The sequence below is a fragment of the Chiloscyllium plagiosum genome, chromosome 19 (genome assembly GCF_004010195.1).
Source record: "Chiloscyllium plagiosum isolate BGI_BamShark_2017 chromosome 19, ASM401019v2, whole genome shotgun sequence".
Taxonomy (NCBI): domain Eukaryota; kingdom Metazoa; phylum Chordata; class Chondrichthyes; order Orectolobiformes; family Hemiscylliidae; genus Chiloscyllium; species Chiloscyllium plagiosum.
The window spans coordinates 37,682,786-37,702,585 of NC_057728.1; the positions used below are offsets into that span (position 1 = coordinate 37,682,786).

Consider the following 19,800-nt stretch of genomic DNA (forward strand, 5'->3'; position numbering starts at 1 on the left):
CAAAGACAAATGTAGCACCCATCAAATTGTCTGTACCCCTGAATATTAGTGTTCACTGAGGAGTGGCCTCGACATTACAAATTGATGCAATGGAAAGGGAGTTCAGACAGCTCTTTAAAAGATCCCTCAAATTATTCACATTATAATCTAAATAAATATATTTCCCCACAGTTCTGCAACAATTTCCAGAGGCTCAGTGGTTAGCACTGCTGCCTCACAGTACCAGGGTCCCAGGTTTGATTCCAGCATCGGATGACTGTCTATGTGGAGTTTGCACATTCTCCCTGTGTCTGCGTGGGTTTCCTCCGGATACTCCGGTTTCCTCCCACAGTCCAAAGATGTGCAGGTCAGGTGAATTGGCCATGCTAAGTTATCCATAGTGCTACGTGCATTCGTCAGAGGGAAATGGGTCTGGGTGGGTTACTCTTTGGAGGGTCGGTGTGGACTGGTTGGGCCGAAGGGCCTGTTTCCACACTGTAGGGAATCTAATCATCTAATCTAAACTTCCCCTTCAAAGCATATATCTGAATCTCTTGAGAAAATTATTACTGAATTTGTTTCAACAGTCAATTCCATATAGCAACTTGTTAAAACATACACCCTTCATGCTAAGCTCTAGTTCTTTTGGAGGTTACTTTAGATTTACCTTAAACATAATCCTTTTACCAGAGGGTATTTCTATGGCAAACCTGCTCTATTGAAATCTTAACACTTACTCCAAATGGGCCCTCATCAGAGCACTTTATAACTGAAGCACAACTTTCCCTGTTTTTTGCATTCGTACCATTTGAGACAATGGCGCAAGTTCCAAAGAATGAAAGAACAAAGAAAATAACAGCACAGAACAGGCCCATCAGCTGTCCAAGCCTGCGCCGATCCAGATCCTCGATCTAAACCTGTAGCTTATTCTCTAAGGGTCTGTATCCCTCTGTTTAGATACGCTATTGTGCCCCACTGTTCTACCTTCGCTGGCAACGTGTTCCAGGCACCCACCACCGTGAAGAGTTTTTCATGCATATCTCCCTGAAGTTTTTCCCCTTTGACTTTGAATGCGTGACCCTGAGTAATTGAGTCTCCTATTCTGGGAAAAAGCTTCTTGCTATCCATCTCGTCTATAACTCTCATGAGTTTGTAGACCTCAAATCAGGTTCCCCACCCCCCTTCAATCACCATCTTTCTAATAAAAATAATCCTAATCTACTCAACCTCTCTTCATAGCTAGCATCCTCCATACCAGGCAACATCTTGGTGAACCTCTTCTGCACCCTGCCCAAAACATCCACAATGTTTTGGTAATGTAGCAACCAGAATTATATGCAGTATACCAAATGTGGACGAATCAAAATCCTGTACAATTGTAACATGACTTGCCAACTCTTGTACTCAATACCTAGTTGGATGCAGGAAAGCGTCCCTATGCCTTCTTGACCACTCTATCGACCGGAGTTGCCACCTTCAGGGTATAATGGACCTGAACTGCCAGATCTCTCTCTGTACATCAATTTTTTCCAGGGTTTTTCTATTTACTGTACAGTTTGCTCTTGAATTGGATCTTCCAAAATACATCACCTCATATTTGTCTGGATTGAACTCCATCAATCATTTCTTTGCCCAACTCTCCAATCTATCTATATTCTGTTGCATTCTCTGAAAGTCTCTTTCACTATCTGCTACTCCACCAATCTTAGTGCAATGCTTATCAGATCACCTATCCCCTCCTCCAGATCATTTATGTAGATCACAAGCAACAGTGGTCCCAATACTGATCCCTGTGGAACACCAATTGTCAGTTCTCCACTTTGAGAAACTCCCTTTTAGTATTACACTGTCTCCTGCTGCCCAGTCAGTTCTCTATACATCCGGATAGTATATTTGGATTCCGTAAGACTTCACTTTCTCCATCAGCCTGCCATGGGGAACGTTATGAAACTGGGAGAAAGTGAGGACTGCAGATGCTGGATATCAGAGTAGAGAGCGTGTTGCTGGAAAAGCACAGGTCAGGCAGCATCTGAGAATCAGGAGAATTCTGACTAACCTGACCTGCTGTGCTTTTTCAGCACCACATTCTCTAACCATATCAAACGCCTTACTGAAGTCCACGTACATGACATCTACAGCCCTTCTCTCAATCAACTTTGCCACTTCCGCAAAGAATTCTATTAAGTTGGTAAGATATGACCTTCGCTGCACAAAACCATGTTGCCTATCTCTGATAAACTCATTTTCTTCCAAATGCAAATAGATCCTATTCCTCAGTATTTTCTCCAGCAGCTTCCCTACCACTGACATCAGGTTCACCAGTCTATAATTATCTGAATTATCCCTGCTACCCTTCTTAAACAAGGCGACAACATTAATTATCCAGTTGTCTGGGACCTCACCTGTGTTCAAGAATGAAGTAAAGATATCTGGTCAGGCTCCAGCTATTTCCTCTCTCGCTTCCCTCAGTAACCTGAGTTAGATTCCGTCCAGACCAGGGAACTTGTCCACCTTAGTGCTTTTTAAAATACTCAACACTTCCTCCCTCCTCATGCCGACTTGACTTAGAGTAATCAAACATCAACCTCAACAGCCATCATGTCCCTCTTCTCAGTGAATACCAATGCAAAGTACATATACTCATTAAGAATCTCACCCATTTTCTCTGACTCCATGTGTAACTTTTTTCATCTGTCCTGGAGTGGGCCAACCCTTTCTCTAATTAGCCTCTTGCTCCTTATATGTGAGCAAAAGGCTTCGGGACTTTCCTTAATCTTGTTTGCTAAAGATATTTCATAAGCCCTTTTAGCCCTCTTAATTCCTCATTTCAGATTGGTCCTACTTTCCAGATATTTTTCCAAAGCTTTGTCTGTTTTCAGTCGCCTAGACCTTATATATGCTTCCTTTTTCCTCTTAGCTAGTCTCACAATTTCATCTGTCATCCACGGTTCCCCTACTCGTGCCATTTCTGTCCTTCTTTTTCACAGAGACATGTCTATCCAGCACTCTAATCAGGATTTAAAAGTGTCTTTAAAAGTCTCCCACATATGAAGTGTGGATTTACCCTCAAACAGCTGCTCCTAATCCACATTCCCCAACTCCTGCCAAATTTTCCCACTTACTTTTTTTGATTATCTTTTATACTTTTGTATTAACTTATAATTAGACTATTTGGTAATTCACATTCCCTTATCCCTCCATGGCTCTCATTCTCTCACCACTGAGAGCATATCTCAATTAATTTTTTTTGGATCCAAAACAGGATGAACAGAACTAAACTCCATAAGTTTTTCTACTCATTTTAGGGTGGAGGATTGCTGGCTGAAAAATAATCAGAATTGGCTGATTCTCTCCCACATCAACAGTTGGAAGACAGAGATTAGTTATTGTACACAAATGTTGGTTGGGGAAGATAAGCTAATTAAGCGTGGACCAAGAATGGAACAAACTGTTTTGTGATCCAGTTTTATACTGAGGTAGACAGACTGTCACATTATAGGGGAAACCCAAGGTATGTTAGTAGTATAATTGCCATGCCATCTGTACTACTCCACTACCTCTAAACATGAAAATAATAATGGAACAGTAAAATCCATACGCATGGTGTCCATTCATCATTGCATGATCTTCAGCTGTCCATCCTTTATCTTCTTTTAAGGAAACATCGGCATTGTAATGTAGAAGTAACTTAACCAAACTAATTTGTCCATTACTTGCAGCAATCATCAAGGCAGTTCTAGGAAGAACAGGATACAAAGGCCTTATAAATGATGTACTGGAATCACTAACCATAACTAAAACACACTCCTCTCTATCAATGCTGCCACAAACAGATAATTGACTTATTTTATTCTCAGGATTGAGCTGTTAAACATTTAAAATGTACAACTCCTTGATGCATAATCAATAACTCAAGTTGAATTATGTGGCAAGCCTAGACACTGATTTATTCCCACTTGGATGTAAACAATCTAAAAGGACTTGCCCCATTTGATGTGGGATTGACATTGGTGCTACTTCAATCTACTTATTTTAAAATCACAATTTCTTCCTTCACACTTTTATTTGGTATCATGAAACAGGTCACAAAAGGCTAGCAACATCATTTCAATTTGTAAAAGAATAATTTATCCATTTGGCATTCTTGACAAATGAAGAAAATTCTCCTGACAAAGTTATGATGTTGCTTTAAATATTAAGCTTATTAATAAAATAACATCTTTACATAGAAACTAGGAGCAGCAGTAACAGCATTCAGCTCTTCAAACTTGTTCTGTGATCATAGCTGATCCTCTAACTTAAGACTATGTTCCTGATTTCTTCCCCTACCTCTGATACATTTAATATCTAAGATTTAGATAGAAAGCAAAAGGATTAAAATAAATTTTAAAATGTGCCTTTATAGAGTTGTTGCTACCATTTTTGCCAAAGATGGACCTCAATGTCGTGAGGATAGAAAATTGCATGAAAATGACACACAGGGGCCTGGGCATCCAGAGGCAAGGTGTCAGGTAGTCAGGTCACATTTAGGTAGCAAAACTATAGACATAGGCAGGCCTCTCAGTAGGGCATAAAAATAAGATCCTCAAGCAGCTAGGATCAAAAGAAGCTTGATAAATTCATCTATTGATAGTTTTGTTTAACCAGATGTTGCTGAGTCTGCTCACAAGTAAATCTGAATGGAAGTTGGAGGATGATACAACATCACAATTACATGAAATGTCCCCAGAACAGGTCGTTAAAATTACACTGCTGTATGGAATCATATTCGTAAGTACAAGTGCTTGTAAGTTGGATGTCTGTTAATCGTCGATTTAACAAACTGCTAGTTTGTTGCACCAAAATTATTATCTGTTGCCTTTTTGTCTTGCCCAAAAAAAACTCTATTTAGGACAGTAGACCTTATACATGGAATATGGTTGCCAGTGAATAGAACCCTAGGAGGCCAAATCAATCCATTTGGAAAGACTAGACTGGATGCTTATGATTAAGGGATGTGTTTGATGTATTGACTATTTAAGATAAAAGATAAATTTCATTTTAAAGTATCTTTTGCACATTAATGCATGTTTAATTTCCACGGACTCTGATCTGTGGAACAGTAAAGGTTAGGACAAGTCAAACTTTGTTGACAATTTCTTCAAATGGGGTCCAACTCAGTGAATTTAGTTTACACTTTCCCTGAAATGATGGTAACCTGACTAGCCTTGACACTGCCCAATCACAAGCAAGTTAACATTCCAGCTGAATTAAAAGTTCCTTGATGCCAGTGAACTACATGCATTTATTTTCCTATTATTCTCCTTCCTTTCATCCATCAGCAACTAAAAGGACACAAAACCTATAAAGTTCAACACTTTAATCTTGGTGAAATGAAGATACTGCATTGAAAATAGATACCAGGAGGTAAATGTTCCTTTTAATCTTTGATGGTATGTACAATATTAAAATTACATGCTTGAAAGGGCTAATTGCTCTTAATGAATGGCATTGAATATATATTCTAAGAAAATAAAGATAAACTGGTTGAACAATCGGATTTAGTTTAGCAATGGAATGTTGACCAACAATTTACCACATTCTCTCATGAATATGGGATCTTGTTGCTGGCAACCAGAAAGTAAAACATAGCAACTGAGATGATCAATACTCAATGTTAATTCAAAAGATTCATGAAGAAAAACACATAGGGAAGAGGTATGCAAATTTCACACAAACAAGTCCTTATGTTATAATATGATTTAATGTATAAACTATACCTCCCAGTTTTGTCCTTGGCATTGACATCTGCTCCTTCTTTAAGCAAGAGTTCTACTATTTCCTGGTGATTTTCAATAGCAGCCAACAGCAAAGGTGTGTTACCATCCTTTTGGAAAGAAAATGTACTTCAAATCATTTAAATGACACGGATGGAATAATTAGCAATTCCACTGCTAATGGTTAGGTTAAATAATAGCCACACATTACTAAAATTAGTTCTCACTTGATAACTGTTTAAACATTTGGAGATCACTTTTTAGAATGTGGAGATTTGGAAACATCCCAGTTTTTAATCTTGTAACTTCACAATGTACAGGCACTTTTAATTTTGAACAAGTTTCTGAAAAAAATATTTTTATTCATTCTTGGCATGTGGAGATCTTGTTAACCATCGTATTGACCTTTACCTACAGTCCCTATCATTATAGGAGCCAGTCCTTGATTGATAATACACAGAGAAGAATGCAGTGGATAATACAAAGAGTTTGGAATCCAACATTAGATGCAGCACTGATGAGTTAAATTCCAAAACAAGCTGCAGTCCTAGACACCCTACATGTACAACACTGGAATCCACCTGACCAAATGATTTTTCCCCTGACCACAAAAAGCAGAGACACAAAATGAGGATCTTATGTTGCATTGGTACTGTCCCTACCTCTGGGACAGAAAATCCAGGTTCAGGTCCCACCTCAGGATGTGATGACCATCGAGGAAATGAATAAAGAAAAGGCTGGAAAAATCCAATTTTATCCAATCGCTTATCCAAGAGTCTACAAGGCACGGATGGAATTGAAGAAGGTGCTACTACCTATTTGCTAGTAGTCTGTTCATTGGTGTCTGATTTGGATTAGTGAAGAATCGTCAAGCTTCAGTCTTCATGATGGCATTGATCCAAATATGAATAAAATAACTGAATTTTTTTAAAAATGTGGTGCAAATGACTTTGATAGCAAGATAGCACTTGTGGTTCTTGATGTCTGAATAGGTCAATCCAAACACCACAGATTTTCTTATGGTGCAGGCATTGGTAGGTGTTAATGGTGGTTGGAAGTGGTGGAGGCTGGGCTTTTCTGATGTTCCAGCTCTCCTCGAGCAACAGTGGTTTCTGTGCAGTGGCATGGCAGAGATAGTTTTCATGGCGTATAGCTCCCTACTGGATTATGCTTTTTTAACTGATTCCAGTTTGTAGCCACGTCCTCCGAGTTGCTGATGTTGATCTGGCATTTCTTGAGGTTGGTTCAAATGTTATCTTTCAAGTGTTTCTTTTGGCCACGAGGGGCACACTGACCATCTTTTAGCTGCGAATATATGATCTGTTTTGGGAGGCATAAGTAGGGCATTCACATGACATAACCAGTCCATTAGAGTTGCCATTGAATTACGGTGTGATGCTGTCTATGTTGGCCACCTCGGAGGCATTGGCGTTAGTGCACTTGTCTTCCCAGGTGACCCACTGGATTTTTCAGAGGGGTCTCTGGTGATGTTGTTTTAGTATTTTAAGTTGCCAACTGTAGGTATTTCAATTTCAACTCCACGCAGCAGACTGAGAAAGACAACGGCTTTGTAGGCGAGAAGTTTAGTCTGGGATTGTAAGTCATTGTTTGAAAACATTCTTCTTCTGAGTTGGGCATAGATTTCCCTGACACAGCTCAGACAGTGTTGTATTTCTGCAACAATGTTGACCTTGGAGGAGAGATGGTTGCCGAGGTATGTGAAGGGATCTATATTTTCAAGGGGGTGCTGTTGACCCTTCATTACAGGAGGGGTGCAGGGACTATTGCGTGGTATTTGTTTTTATTGAAGAACAAGGCCCATCAGCTTATATGCTTTGACAAAGCCATCCAAGATGCACTGCAGATCTTCCACAGTATGTTGCAATGGTGTTCTGTGACTGGCAGAATATCACCTGGAAGGCTGAAAGAAAGGAATATGCTGAAGCTAAGGCTGACCTGCAGAAGAGGGTAAACAGAAACAAATGATGGACTGATAAGGCCTTGAAATACCAGCAAGTAGCACATACTGGTTACACAAGAGGCTTCTTCAGTGTCACCAGGGTGATACATGGTCCAAGCTACTGTGATCTAATCACCCTGCGCTCTAAAGTCAGACAAAAACTGTTCAAGAATGAGGCAATAAACACCCACTGCAGACAGCACTTCCAAGAACTCCTCAACCATAATACCAATGTTAATTTGGAAATCATCAACCAAATCCCCCACAAATCCATGCAAGATGACGTGGGAAAACATTCCAATGCGATGGAAGTACAAGATACCATAAGGAGCCTAAGAAATAAGGCTGCTGGTTCTGATGGGATTCCTGCAGAGATCCTAAAGAAGGGAGGGCCCAGAGCTCCATAAACATGTGAATCCTTTGCTCTTGACGATTTGGGTCAAAGAAGCACTCCCCTCGGAGTGCAGGGATGCTCTGATTGTGATCATTTTCTAAAGGGTGCCAAAGCTGACTGTGAGAATTACAAAGGCATCCCCTTCTGTCAACCAACAAAATACTAGCATCTCCTTACCAATAGACTTCTGCTGTTATCTGAAGAAATGCTCCCTGAATCGAAGTATGGCTTACGCCCCTCCAGAGGGCCAACAGATATGATTTACACAGCATGTCATGTCAGGAACAAAAACAACTGCTTTGCATGGTCTTCATCGACCTAAATAGTTTGACACAGTTAACCACCAGACGAACTGGCAGATACTTTCACGATATGGCTGCGCTGATATGTTCATCAGGTTGCTGAGGCTGCTGCATGATGACATGTTTGCGACATACCTAGCAACTGTGGATTGGTGTCTGAGCTTTTCACTGAGGACGAAGAGGTCAAGCAGGGCTGCATCATTGCATCCACCCCTGTTCATCATCTTCCAGCTCACTAGTCAAAACCTGCCCACGGGAATTCAAATCATTTACCATATGGACAGCAGGCTGTTCAACCCTAAGAGGTTCAAGGCCAAGGGGGCAAGGTCTCCACCACCTCCATCCTGGAACTTCAATGAGAAATAGAAATTGTGTAACACCATAAAAGTTCAACTTTTAAGTCAAAAATTATTCATTGTCGAGGATTGGAGAGAAAGTGACGTTGTATCATTAATGCACTACAACGTGTTACAAAGCTGACATCATGAAAATAATATACACAAATTTTTTGTTGAGATTACAGCGTACTGAGATATCCAGGTAGCATCAAGGTTAGTTCAAATTTACCAGATTATCAACTCAAATATCTAAACACCAACATGGATGTTCACTTGGGACACAACAAACCATAATATTATGCATTTTGTTTATAAAGGCTGCATTAATTTGGGAAGTATTTTTATTGCATACAACAAAAGATTCACATTGGTCTCAATGTAGGTAAGAAATTGAGTAATTCTAGACAACAGGTTTAACAATACAGAAGTGAGTGTGAAATGGCAATGAACAGAGTCTAAAAAACTGACTCTTCACACCACTATTCAAAGACAAAACCACCAGTCATCAGAATACCACTTGAAACCATTCAGGCGGAAGCATAATCAAAGGAACATCAAGTAGGAAACAAGACAGGTGAAAGAGATTATCAAATTTCATAAAAAACTCCAGATCTTCAAACAAAAGTCATGCACAAACCAAATCAATCTACATGGAAAAACTGATCCTAAAAACAATTATAGATATCAGGGAGTTTACTTTTGCAGATCCATTGTTACAATTCTATTACAGATTTATAGAAAAATCTGCTGCACAGAGACACGGCTTTTTTTTAAATGAGGGAAAATTTCCACAATGATCAATGTGGAGGGTAGAAAGTAACAATGTATTCATCGTAATATAGCTGTTTTTGTCCAAAATAAACACAGCACATTTGTCACTATCCTGGGGTGAGGATCCCCATTGTATTACAGTTCCAGGTGAGTTACCCCAAAATCAGCAAGCCCACAGGTGATGAGAGAAGAATTGACTCCACGACTTTATTCACCTGTCCCCCCTGGTTAGCCACACCAAGGTTAACTTAAAAAGGATTTCTTTCTGTGCAGATGCCTCTCTCTCACATTAAATGAAGTTTTAAAGGAGTCAACTTAACCATGCTTTCTTGAGCTAACGAAAAAATAATGTATTAGTTAATAAATGCAACACAATAATGCATTACATGCAAACACATCAGAAATGAATGATGAGGTGAGAAATGATGAAAGATAACAGATTAATGGATTGATCTTTCAGTTCAGTGAAGTGTTGATGATGGGACATTCTGGTCATCACACTGAATGATAGCAGTGACAATGGTAGCAGAGTAGTTGATCTGACATGCTTGGTATTTCAGGTCAATTGGAAGGTCTTATTGCATTTCCTTTTGACTGCACTTCTAATTGCATTCTGCAACCAGGGTCTTCCTTTCTTTTTACCTACAGTTCAGAGATGAGAAGGGTTTTCTCTCTTCGAAATCCTTTTTGAAGCTTCTGTGACATGTCAGGTGTGACATTCCAGAATCTCGTCTGTAGCTGAGAATGATTCCAACAAGCTTTAGAGAAGTCAGTGAATCATCTTGCTCTGAATTTACATTCACAATCATTTGCTTGAATGTATGTCCCCATTTACTGAAGAAAAATGCACTGTAATATAAGAGTTCCAATACATTTGTACATGATACAGGATTATGATCTGTAGTCATGACCCTCAAGACACCACAATGACAAATTTGAAGTCAACACTTGAAACAAATGAACAACTTGTATTGCTTTTTGTATAACTTGTTGTCCATTTTAAAATTTTTATCTAATTAAATGTTGGGAACCGTCGTGTGATTGGCATTGAAATCAACATAACGGATCAGGATCAAAGAGACTGCGGCGACATCTCGGCTACATCTTTAGGCAAAACCAGAAAATATGTTGAACTTGTGGATTTTTAATGACAAACTGTTATAGTTTGCCATCATTACACCTATGAATCTGACAGCAACATCAGGCTTGAAACAACAATAACATGGATAGCTTTAAATTGCAGCCAGCATTTAGTTCTCTGCCTCAGAATATGCAAAAGGTACCACATATCCCAGAACTGGAAATTATAAGTCAACTGATTTGGTTAGAAATTCCCCATTTCCATTTTATATTTCTACAAGAGACTTCATGAAAAGTTTAGTCTTGCATAATGAGGTGTCTTATTCTTCGAGTTCCTTCCCTAAAACTGGTCCAACCAATTGCATCACAATCTCCACAAAGGAAGGGCAAGGGGGCAGGTTTTGAAGTCACCCTAGCAAGAACAGAGAGTAAAACTCTGCTGTTGGCACCCATCTTATGCAAGCTAGTCACTCGATAATCAAGGAGTCAGAATTGTTAAGCAACATACAGATTTACATCCACGATGTAGCCTGGAGCTAAGGATAGTGATGATCAAGGTCCCAATTTCTTTCCACGACTTAGCTGATTTGAAATCTCTCCCAGTCTCACTGTTTGTCAATGGCATATGCTGGAACAATTCACATGTCAATACTCAACCTGTTTGCTGCACCATGAATGTGCTTTTTTTTGGCCATAAAGTGGGACTTGAACATGGAGCTTCTGGTCAGAGGCTGAACTCCGACCATTATTTCACAAGATCACAATAAAGTGAAACTGGGTTTTAACAGCAGGAAATTATCTCCATTTATTAATTTGCTATGAGCAATGCTAATGCTCAGACCACTACTACAAGTGTGACTCAAGCTTAGCATATTCCAAGTATTCATAATAAGATTCATAATAATTTATATTAATATACAAAAATTAAGTGTAGTTTGATTTGGTGTAAGTATCTTAAACACTTCAAGTTCGACAGGAAAGTTTCACTACTTACATGCTGTATCAAGTCCTTGGTGTTTACATCAGCAAGCATCATGTTATTTACAACAAATCGCAAATTCTATAACATTACCTAAGAAAGTTAGATAAATTTTGTACAACACAAATTTTGTACAAACTAATGATAACAATTAAATAAACGCAAATGTAAGTACCTTATTTCGAGCATTCATGTGTGCTTCTCGCTCTATTAAATGCATTACCAAAGAGATGTTAGGGATCAGAGCAGCAAGATGCAGGGCAGTATTTCCATTAATGTCCACAAGGTTAGGATCAGCATTATGATCCAATAAAATGATTGCACAACGCTCTTGTTGGCACTGTACTGCCTGCGGATGATATATCAAAATGTTTGCATTGTAATAATTTTCAAAGTTGGATAATTGAAGCATTAGGTTAATCTATAATATACAGGATCAAAACTCGACTAAAATTTCACTGTTCACTATCCAAGAGGTCATTATTAATAAAAGTTGTGTTACATGGGATATATAACTGATGCACCACGTGTAAGTTAATTGAAAACCCATTTGTAGAACTCACAGTATTTTGTAGGTGAGACAGTGCTAGGTATTCACGGTGTAAAAAGGTGTCACACTGCATGTTCACAATTGCTGATATTTCATGTTGGGTCTATATTACCCCATGACTACTGAATTGTCATACCTACCTTTTAAGTTTTTTACTTAAAAGGCTTTAAAACTTTAAACTTCAGTTTGCTATTTTATCCAAAGATGTGACTGAGAGGTCCAACACAGGTTGCACTGGCATCAATGAATTAAACTGCTAGTTCTATCTTGCTACTTTTTTTTAAAATGATGCTTATCACACAGTTAAGTAAAATAATATGGAAAATGAATTTCAGTATTTATGTGATACGAAGGTGGCCATACTTCCCGAAGACGGCCATACTTCCCGAAGACTGGTAGATTGCATCAAGCTACTTCGCATCCTTTAGAGATTCGCAGCAAGAGAAAAGGATACTGGCCCGTGCTCAGCATCCCACTTCATGCTTGGAAAATTTTCAATAACATATCCAATATTACACGTGACCCTTACAATTAAACAGAATCCGAATAATCCTGGTTGTGTGAAAAATTACCATGATAATCAATTTAGGATTGACTATTGGATTTGCTATGTGGTGCCCTTGCATACATAGAAGTTAAATATATTGATAAACAAAGCAATGTTCTTTCAAGAACATGTGCATACACTGTTTCAACAATGCAAACTAAGTACCAGTTATTCTTTGTTTGCTTCTCAAGGCACTCCTTGAACAATGAACGCCAGCATGCCTGATTTAAAATGTAAGCATAGCCAGCAATGGAGAAAGGGAACAAGAGGATGGTGAAAAAAGTGGAGCAGGGAAGTGAGAAAGATACTTTTTGATGTTGTGTTAGAAATGGGATCGCAACAAACTCCCTGCTCAATTAGGGAAGGGAAAGGAGATAGATGAATGGACAAAAGAATACACAAAATATCAGTTTCTAAATCCAACAATTTATTGCATGACAGATTGCCTGTTCACTATCCTACAAGACAGAATTTGGCTGCTCCATATTGACACTTGATGACTGGGGTATACATAACCTTGACAATCATCAATAATTTTAACAGCTAAAGTTTTCCATTTAACACTGAAAATATAAATTATAGTGCCAGCTAGATATGTAACTGACAGATCAACCAAGTGTTGACGTATCTCAATACAAAAGTACACAAACAGAATGTGATACACTCTTCATTTTTAATGGAAACGGATGCACAGAATTTGGTCAACACAGTATCATTTATTTCTTACCTTCATCAAAGGGGAACGGTTATCATTGTCACAGATATTTAGTTTTGATTTGTGTTCCACAAGGAAAGTAACTGCCTCTACATGCCCACTTGCACATGCAAGATGTAATGGTGCCCTGGAAGGAAAATGAACAAATATTAACCTATTAATCCTGAACAGAATACTGCTGTGACACTGATACATTTTTGCACAAATCATTCTAATATGGTCATGATTTTTTCTCAAATAATTCATCTTTATAAAAGCAACATCAATCGACTTATCTTGTGAGGCTAGAGAATTATAGATTGTTTGTTTCTGGGTTGTAACAGTCATTTGGCCCAAGAAGCTTTTACAGCATATTTCTCCAAATGAATCAGCTAATCTAAATACCTGTACTACTTCCCTGGTTCCTCTTGATAACCATGAACACCAAACAACTGGTCTTTAAAAACAATGCATTGACAAATTTTGCTTCAACAACTGCTTATCGTTGAAAGTGCCACTTACTATTCGAAGTAATTTTCCACCTTCACTTCAATCATCTTAAAATTCCACCCTCTTCTTAATCAGCGAAGCACTGCTGATGGTTCCTGTTTCTATTTATATGTGTGGGTTTCTTTGGGTTGGTGATGTCATTCCCTGTTCAGGGGGTGGTCGATGGGGTCTAACTCGATGTGTTTGTTGATAGTTCCAATTGGAATGCCTTGCTTCTAGGAATTCTCGTGCATGTCTCTGTTTAGCTTGTCCTAGGATGGATGTGTTGTCCCAGTCGAAGTGATATCCTTCCTCATCTGTATGTAAGGATACTGTGAGAGAGGAATGACCCTCTATATTTTCTACATAAATAGAAAGCAGGAATCACCAGCAGTGCTTTGCCTGGAGGCCCACTGAAGAGGTTACCTAGTAGGGTGAAGAAATGTCTGGAAATGAACCTTCTAGCTCAGCAAGCAAACTTACATCCATTAACATGACCAATAAAACCTCCTACCCATGGCCACCTTCGGCTCGGTCTCATCTGATGAACTAGTAGTTCATGTTAAATAGCACCTGTAAAAAACACAAAGGTAGCATTCTGGCTGGTGGCTTCCATGTCTATCACAAAGAGTGACTTGCGAACATTAGATTAGATTAGATTACTTAGTGTGGAAACAGGCCCTTCGGCCCAACAAGTCCACACCTCCCCGCCGAAGCGCAACCCACCCATACCCCTACATTTACCCCTTACCTAACACTACGGGCAATTTAGCATGGCCAATTCACCTGACCTGCACATCTTTAGACTGTGGGAGGAAACCGGAGCACCCGGAGGAAACCCATGCAGACACGGGGAGAAAGTGCAAACTCCACACAGTCGCCTGAGGCGGGAATTGAACCCAGATCTCAGGTGCTGCGAGGCAGCAGTGCTAACCACTGTGCCACCGTGCCGCCCACAAATTACCGATCGAATCTTAATGGAAATAAAGGCACGGAGGATTTAAGGCAGTTGCTGAGAAAACCAAAGGAGAAACCTAATTCACCTTATTTTCACCAACCTGCATGTTGCAAAACATCAAATCCATGGAGACAAACTGCACCTTTTCACACTGAGTTCACCGCCTATCATGATAAATTGGAAAGATAGAAAAAGATCTAGCAGCTAAAAACTGAGAATTTAAGAGGCACTACAGGCTAACAGCAATCTGCAACATGATGGCCTGGCCTATTCCTCACTCTTCAGTATTTTTCCGTCCCCATACCACCATTTACAAGTCTAACACCCAGTTTTGATGAAAAGTCCTGGACCTGAAACATTCACATGGTCTTTGCATCTCTAGAATGCTTTTCTTGTTATTGTCAGGATTTCACATAATCAAAAAATACTTGTAAATTACATTACCAAAATCTTACGGAGGCGGAGGCATGTTTGGGCCCAGTATGAGACCTAGTGGCATCAGTAGCTTTGGCAAGGTGGGCCAAAAGCGGACTCATCGCGGCAGTGGTGTCGGATTTGGGCCGCTGTGGTACTGAGCAGCATTAGTGGTGTCTGCACTGGCAAAGTCCATCAAGGACTCAGCAGTGAGAGCATTGGTGGAGGCAAGATGGTGCTGGAGTGGCGACTTTTGTTCCAGCGGCAGCAATGTGGTGAAGGGGACTCGTGTCTGACTACCAGACTCTCAACAGAACATTTAACAAGGACTGTAAAGTTTAACACGTTTTTTTTTGCTCTTATATTCTACATTTTGAAATTTTTTTTAAAATATGGTGCTGGAGAGTCGTGACACTATAGAACACTTTTCACTGTATGTTGTAACAAAATACACGCTACAATAAATAAATCAACAAAATTATTGTTTAAGCCGTTAGTACCTGAAAGGAATTTTTTTTAATACGTTTATGGGATGTGGGCATTGCTAATCAGGTGAGTATTTATTACCGTCTTGTACCACTACAGGTATTGGCATGGAAGGGCAGTCATAATGGTATTAGGAAGAGCGTTTCATAATTCTGATCCACTGACAGTGGCTACACACATTTGCAAGCCAGGATGGCTTTAAGGAGAGCTTTTTGGTGGTGGCAATCCCATGTATCTGATGCAGTTTTGTTTATGTTTGCAGGCTTGGAAGATTCTATTGGAGAAGTCTTCTGTCACGGCAGTACATCCTGCAGACAATGTTCAAAGTTGTGGTTGGTGTGCCAATCAAACAGGCTGTATTTTCCTGGATGGTGTCAAACTACTTAGGTGTTTCTGGAACTGCTCCCATCCAAGCAAATGGAGAGTATTTTTTCACACTCCTGACTTATACCTCAGACACACCGATACTGGGGAAAAGGTGATGAAATACTCACCACAGAAGTCTCAGCTTCGGACCAGCTCTTACATCCATAGTATTTAAATGGTTTGTCAGTTTCTAGTACGGTAGTCCTCAGGGTGGCAACAGTGGGGAATCCAGCAAAGGGAATGCCAACAAATCTTAGATTCTCTCTTTTTGAAGATGGTTGTCGCCTGACATTTGTGTGGTGTGAATTTTAATTGTCATTTAACAGCCCAACTTTGAATGTTGTCCAGATCTTGCTGCATACGCACAACATCTGCTCCAGCATAAGGAGTCACAAAGAGTGCTGAGCTTTGCAGAGTTTGAGCTAATGAAGGATAGAGCTGCTGGAGATGATTGGACCTTAGACAACTTTGCTGCAATGTCCTGGTTCTCAGATGACTGACTTTGAAAAACCACAACAATTTTCATTTGTGTAACAGATGATTCCAACCACACTAGTTTTATTTGGGTTACTAGTATCATATTCAAATACTGCCATGATGTCAAGGGCAGTCATTTCCACCTGATGTGTGGAGTCCAGCTCTTTTGTCCATGTATAGGCTAAGGCTTAATTGACATCAGGAAAAACAATTTAAACTTGTATATGACGGGACTAAATTTTATCAAGAAACTCTTGTAAATTGAGATGTAATTCAACTGATATTATATAATGGGCTTTCTCTGTCTATCAAGACCAAGTGTCTGTTCCACCAAAGACTTTATATTGCTACCTAGCATGGTGACGAAACATATTGCTACCTTTCCCCAAGGGATGCGAGCCGATACTAATACAACGGACTGTGGCAGTGAATCTTCACAAAACATCTCAGATGACACCAGACAAGACCACAACATATACCAATAATAGCAATATTTTCAGATATTATTTCAAGTCTGGATTCCTCAGGGATCATTTTTAATGAAACACTCCTTTAACCTTATTAATGGAGACCAAACTCATTGGACTGTATGCAGTTTCATGGGTAACCTTTGCTGTCCTTTTGAAAAAGTAAATAGGAATAAGATCTATTTTTCTCTACTAGTTAAATTTTGTCCAAAGCGAGGATCGATTTTTTTTACAAAAACATTAAAAATCACAGCACTAAGAAAAGTCAAAATAAAGTAAACAACAGAAGTGGAAACTGAACCTGGTTGGTTCTGGGAAAGCATGTGACCCACAAGTTATATCTTAGCTAGAATGCCTATTTCAAGGACTGAATTACTGTATTAAGCGGACAAACATCAAGACATTACCATTGCAAATGCTGGAAATCTGAAATAAAAATGTGAACAGTGCCGGTAATACACAGGCAGCATCAGTGGAGCCATGTTTCAAGCCAATTAACAGAAAGGTATCAACATACAATTTTATCTGTTTCTCTCTGATCAGCTGGGTTTTACAAATTTTTTTTTGGTAAGATTTGTTCTCAGATGTTTTGTCACCATGCTAGATAACATCATCAGTGAGCCTCTGGTAAAGCATTGGCGTTCTATCCCATTTGCAGATGCTGGAGATTAGAGTCAAAAATGTGGCACTGGAAAAGCACAGCAGGTCAGGCAGCATCCAAGAAGCAGGAAAATCGACATTTCAGGCAAAAGCCTGAAGAAGGGCTTTTGCCTGAAATGTTGATTTTCCTGCTGGTGGGATGCTGCATGACTAGCTGTGCTTTACTAGAGGCTCACTGATGATGTTACCTAGCATGGTGACGAAGCATCCAAGAACAAATCTACCAACTCAGCAAGCAAACTTGCAACCTGACCAACAACCTGAGCTACAAATCTTCTCCAAAGTCTCAATGTTGTTTTTATTTCTGAAGGTATTTTATGGCATAAATACCAGGAACCACCTTACCTGTTTTCTTTATCCAGTTGATTTACATCATTTTTCTTAATGAGCTGCCGCAGCTTAGTTAAGTCTCCGGTAGAAGCAGCTTTGTGCAGCTTTCCCAAATCCTTCTCTCTCAGCTCATATCCTGCTGAGGCCACACTCGCAGTGTCTGAGGCATTGGGCGAAAATTTTCTCTTTTTCTTTGCAAAACGGAGGATTTTCTTCATTTTTTAAAAAAATACAATGACAATTACTCAAGCCCTATTGTTGCCAAATAAAAGCGTGTGCACATCACTCAACTCTGCCCGTTAACAAACCGGTGACAACGTGGGGGCATCTTTCCCCAAAGTACATTACAGTGGGACAAGGGGCTACGTGGTGAGGTGGCGTTAAGGAGAGCCAGACGATTCCCCAATGACACCGGATTAGTTGAGACGATTTTTAATCCGTTTGCTCCTGACGTTGTAAGATTTACAGCAGGTAGATGTGGCTCGCCTTTATGTACAGATTCCCTTCCTGCGCCGTTTTCAATTCATAATAAATAGTGATGATAACGTGGAGCCCAGCAGCTCTGACAGGGGGTGGCCTAAGGCCGGGGGGGGGGCTACTAACAAGCGGCTGAATGACACCGACCGCTTCCTATTTTGAGTGAGCGGCAATTTTCACGACGAGGTCCTGTGCATTTCGCCGGCATGTTTATGGAGGAGCTGCTGCTGCCGCCGCCGCTTCCGCCGCCTCCTCCTCCTCCTCCTCCGGCCGTCCAGGTACCAACGTCTTCGCCGAAAATTTGCTCCAACTGCCGTTCGCAGCCGGGCACAAACCGGCCTGCGCGTGACGTCAGACGCAGTCCCACGCTCACGCTGACGTAAGGCAGAACGCCTCTTTGTCGCGGCCAAACCATTCAGGACGTCAGAAGCTGGGGGGAATGGGCGGGGCTTGTTCCTGGCACGTGTTCGGCCGAGAGTGAAGGTATTGCAAACCCATACCAGGTTTCAAGGGATGGCGCACAGTCTCAACAACTTGCATTGAACTACCACCTTATTGTTGTACTGGGTTATGGGTTGCCAATCACCGCCTCCTCTGGGGTAAGGTACTGACACCAATCTTTGCTTTAAAAAAAATTTAATATGTGGTGTCCTGAGATGAGACTTGAACATAGACCTCCTGCCTCAGAGGAGAGAAGCCATTTGACCATGGAGAAAAATAAAATCTCAAGACAAGTAATTTAACTAATCTAAGAGCATTAGTGTTAGTCAATGTGGAATTGTTGGGCCAATTCTGTATGTACTTCAAGAAGTTGAACATGCAAAATCGATAAGCGTCAGCAGCACTCTTGGGAACAGCAGCGGGCTGGAAGCAGCACTCCAGAAGAAATATTTCAGCTTTGACTTGGTAAGTGGATCAAGTAAGATATGCTATGTGGGAAAATATCGGGAATGCTGGATGACAAAGAAGTTGAGGGTTTGGTTAAGTAAAAGAAGGAAGCATATGTCAGGTTTAGACAGGATAGATTGAGTGAATCCTTAGAAGAGTATAAAGGAAGTAGGAGTATACTTAGGAGGGAAATCAGGAGGGCAAAAAGGGGACATGAGATAGCTTTGGCAACTAGAATTAAGGAGAATCCAAAGGGCTTTTTCAAGTACGTTAAGGGTGTGGGATATAAATGAATTAATGTTATTTCTGCAACTATAAATTCTGATACAGAACAGGAATGAGAAAATATATATTCAGCAAAAAGAAAGGATATGTTAGCATGAGACGTGATTACAGAACAATGGTGGATATATGGGCAAACAGGAAAAACATCTGTTT

The 19,800-nt window shown here is 40.0% G+C and overlaps 1 protein-coding gene across 1 annotated transcript in view; it reads right to left on the reverse strand.

Moving 5' to 3' along the window:
• The window catches only part of si:ch211-272n13.3 (ankyrin repeat domain-containing protein 26), a 154,829-nt gene extending 136,066 nt beyond the window's left edge, over positions 1-18,763 (reverse strand). Inside the window, exons 1-5 of the mRNA XM_043708882.1 lie at positions 18,013-18,763; positions 13,384-13,498; positions 11,735-11,908; positions 5,739-5,845; positions 3,578-3,715 (exon numbers count right to left, since the gene is read on the reverse strand). Of these exons, the coding sequence (XP_043564817.1) occupies positions 3,578-3,715; positions 5,739-5,845; positions 11,735-11,908; positions 13,384-13,498; positions 18,013-18,215 (737 nt within the window). The 5' untranslated portion in view covers positions 18,216-18,763. The remainder of the gene's footprint in view (positions 1-3,577; positions 3,716-5,738; positions 5,846-11,734; positions 11,909-13,383; positions 13,499-18,012) is intronic.
• Between the last annotated feature and the right edge of the window lie 1,037 nt (positions 18,764-19,800).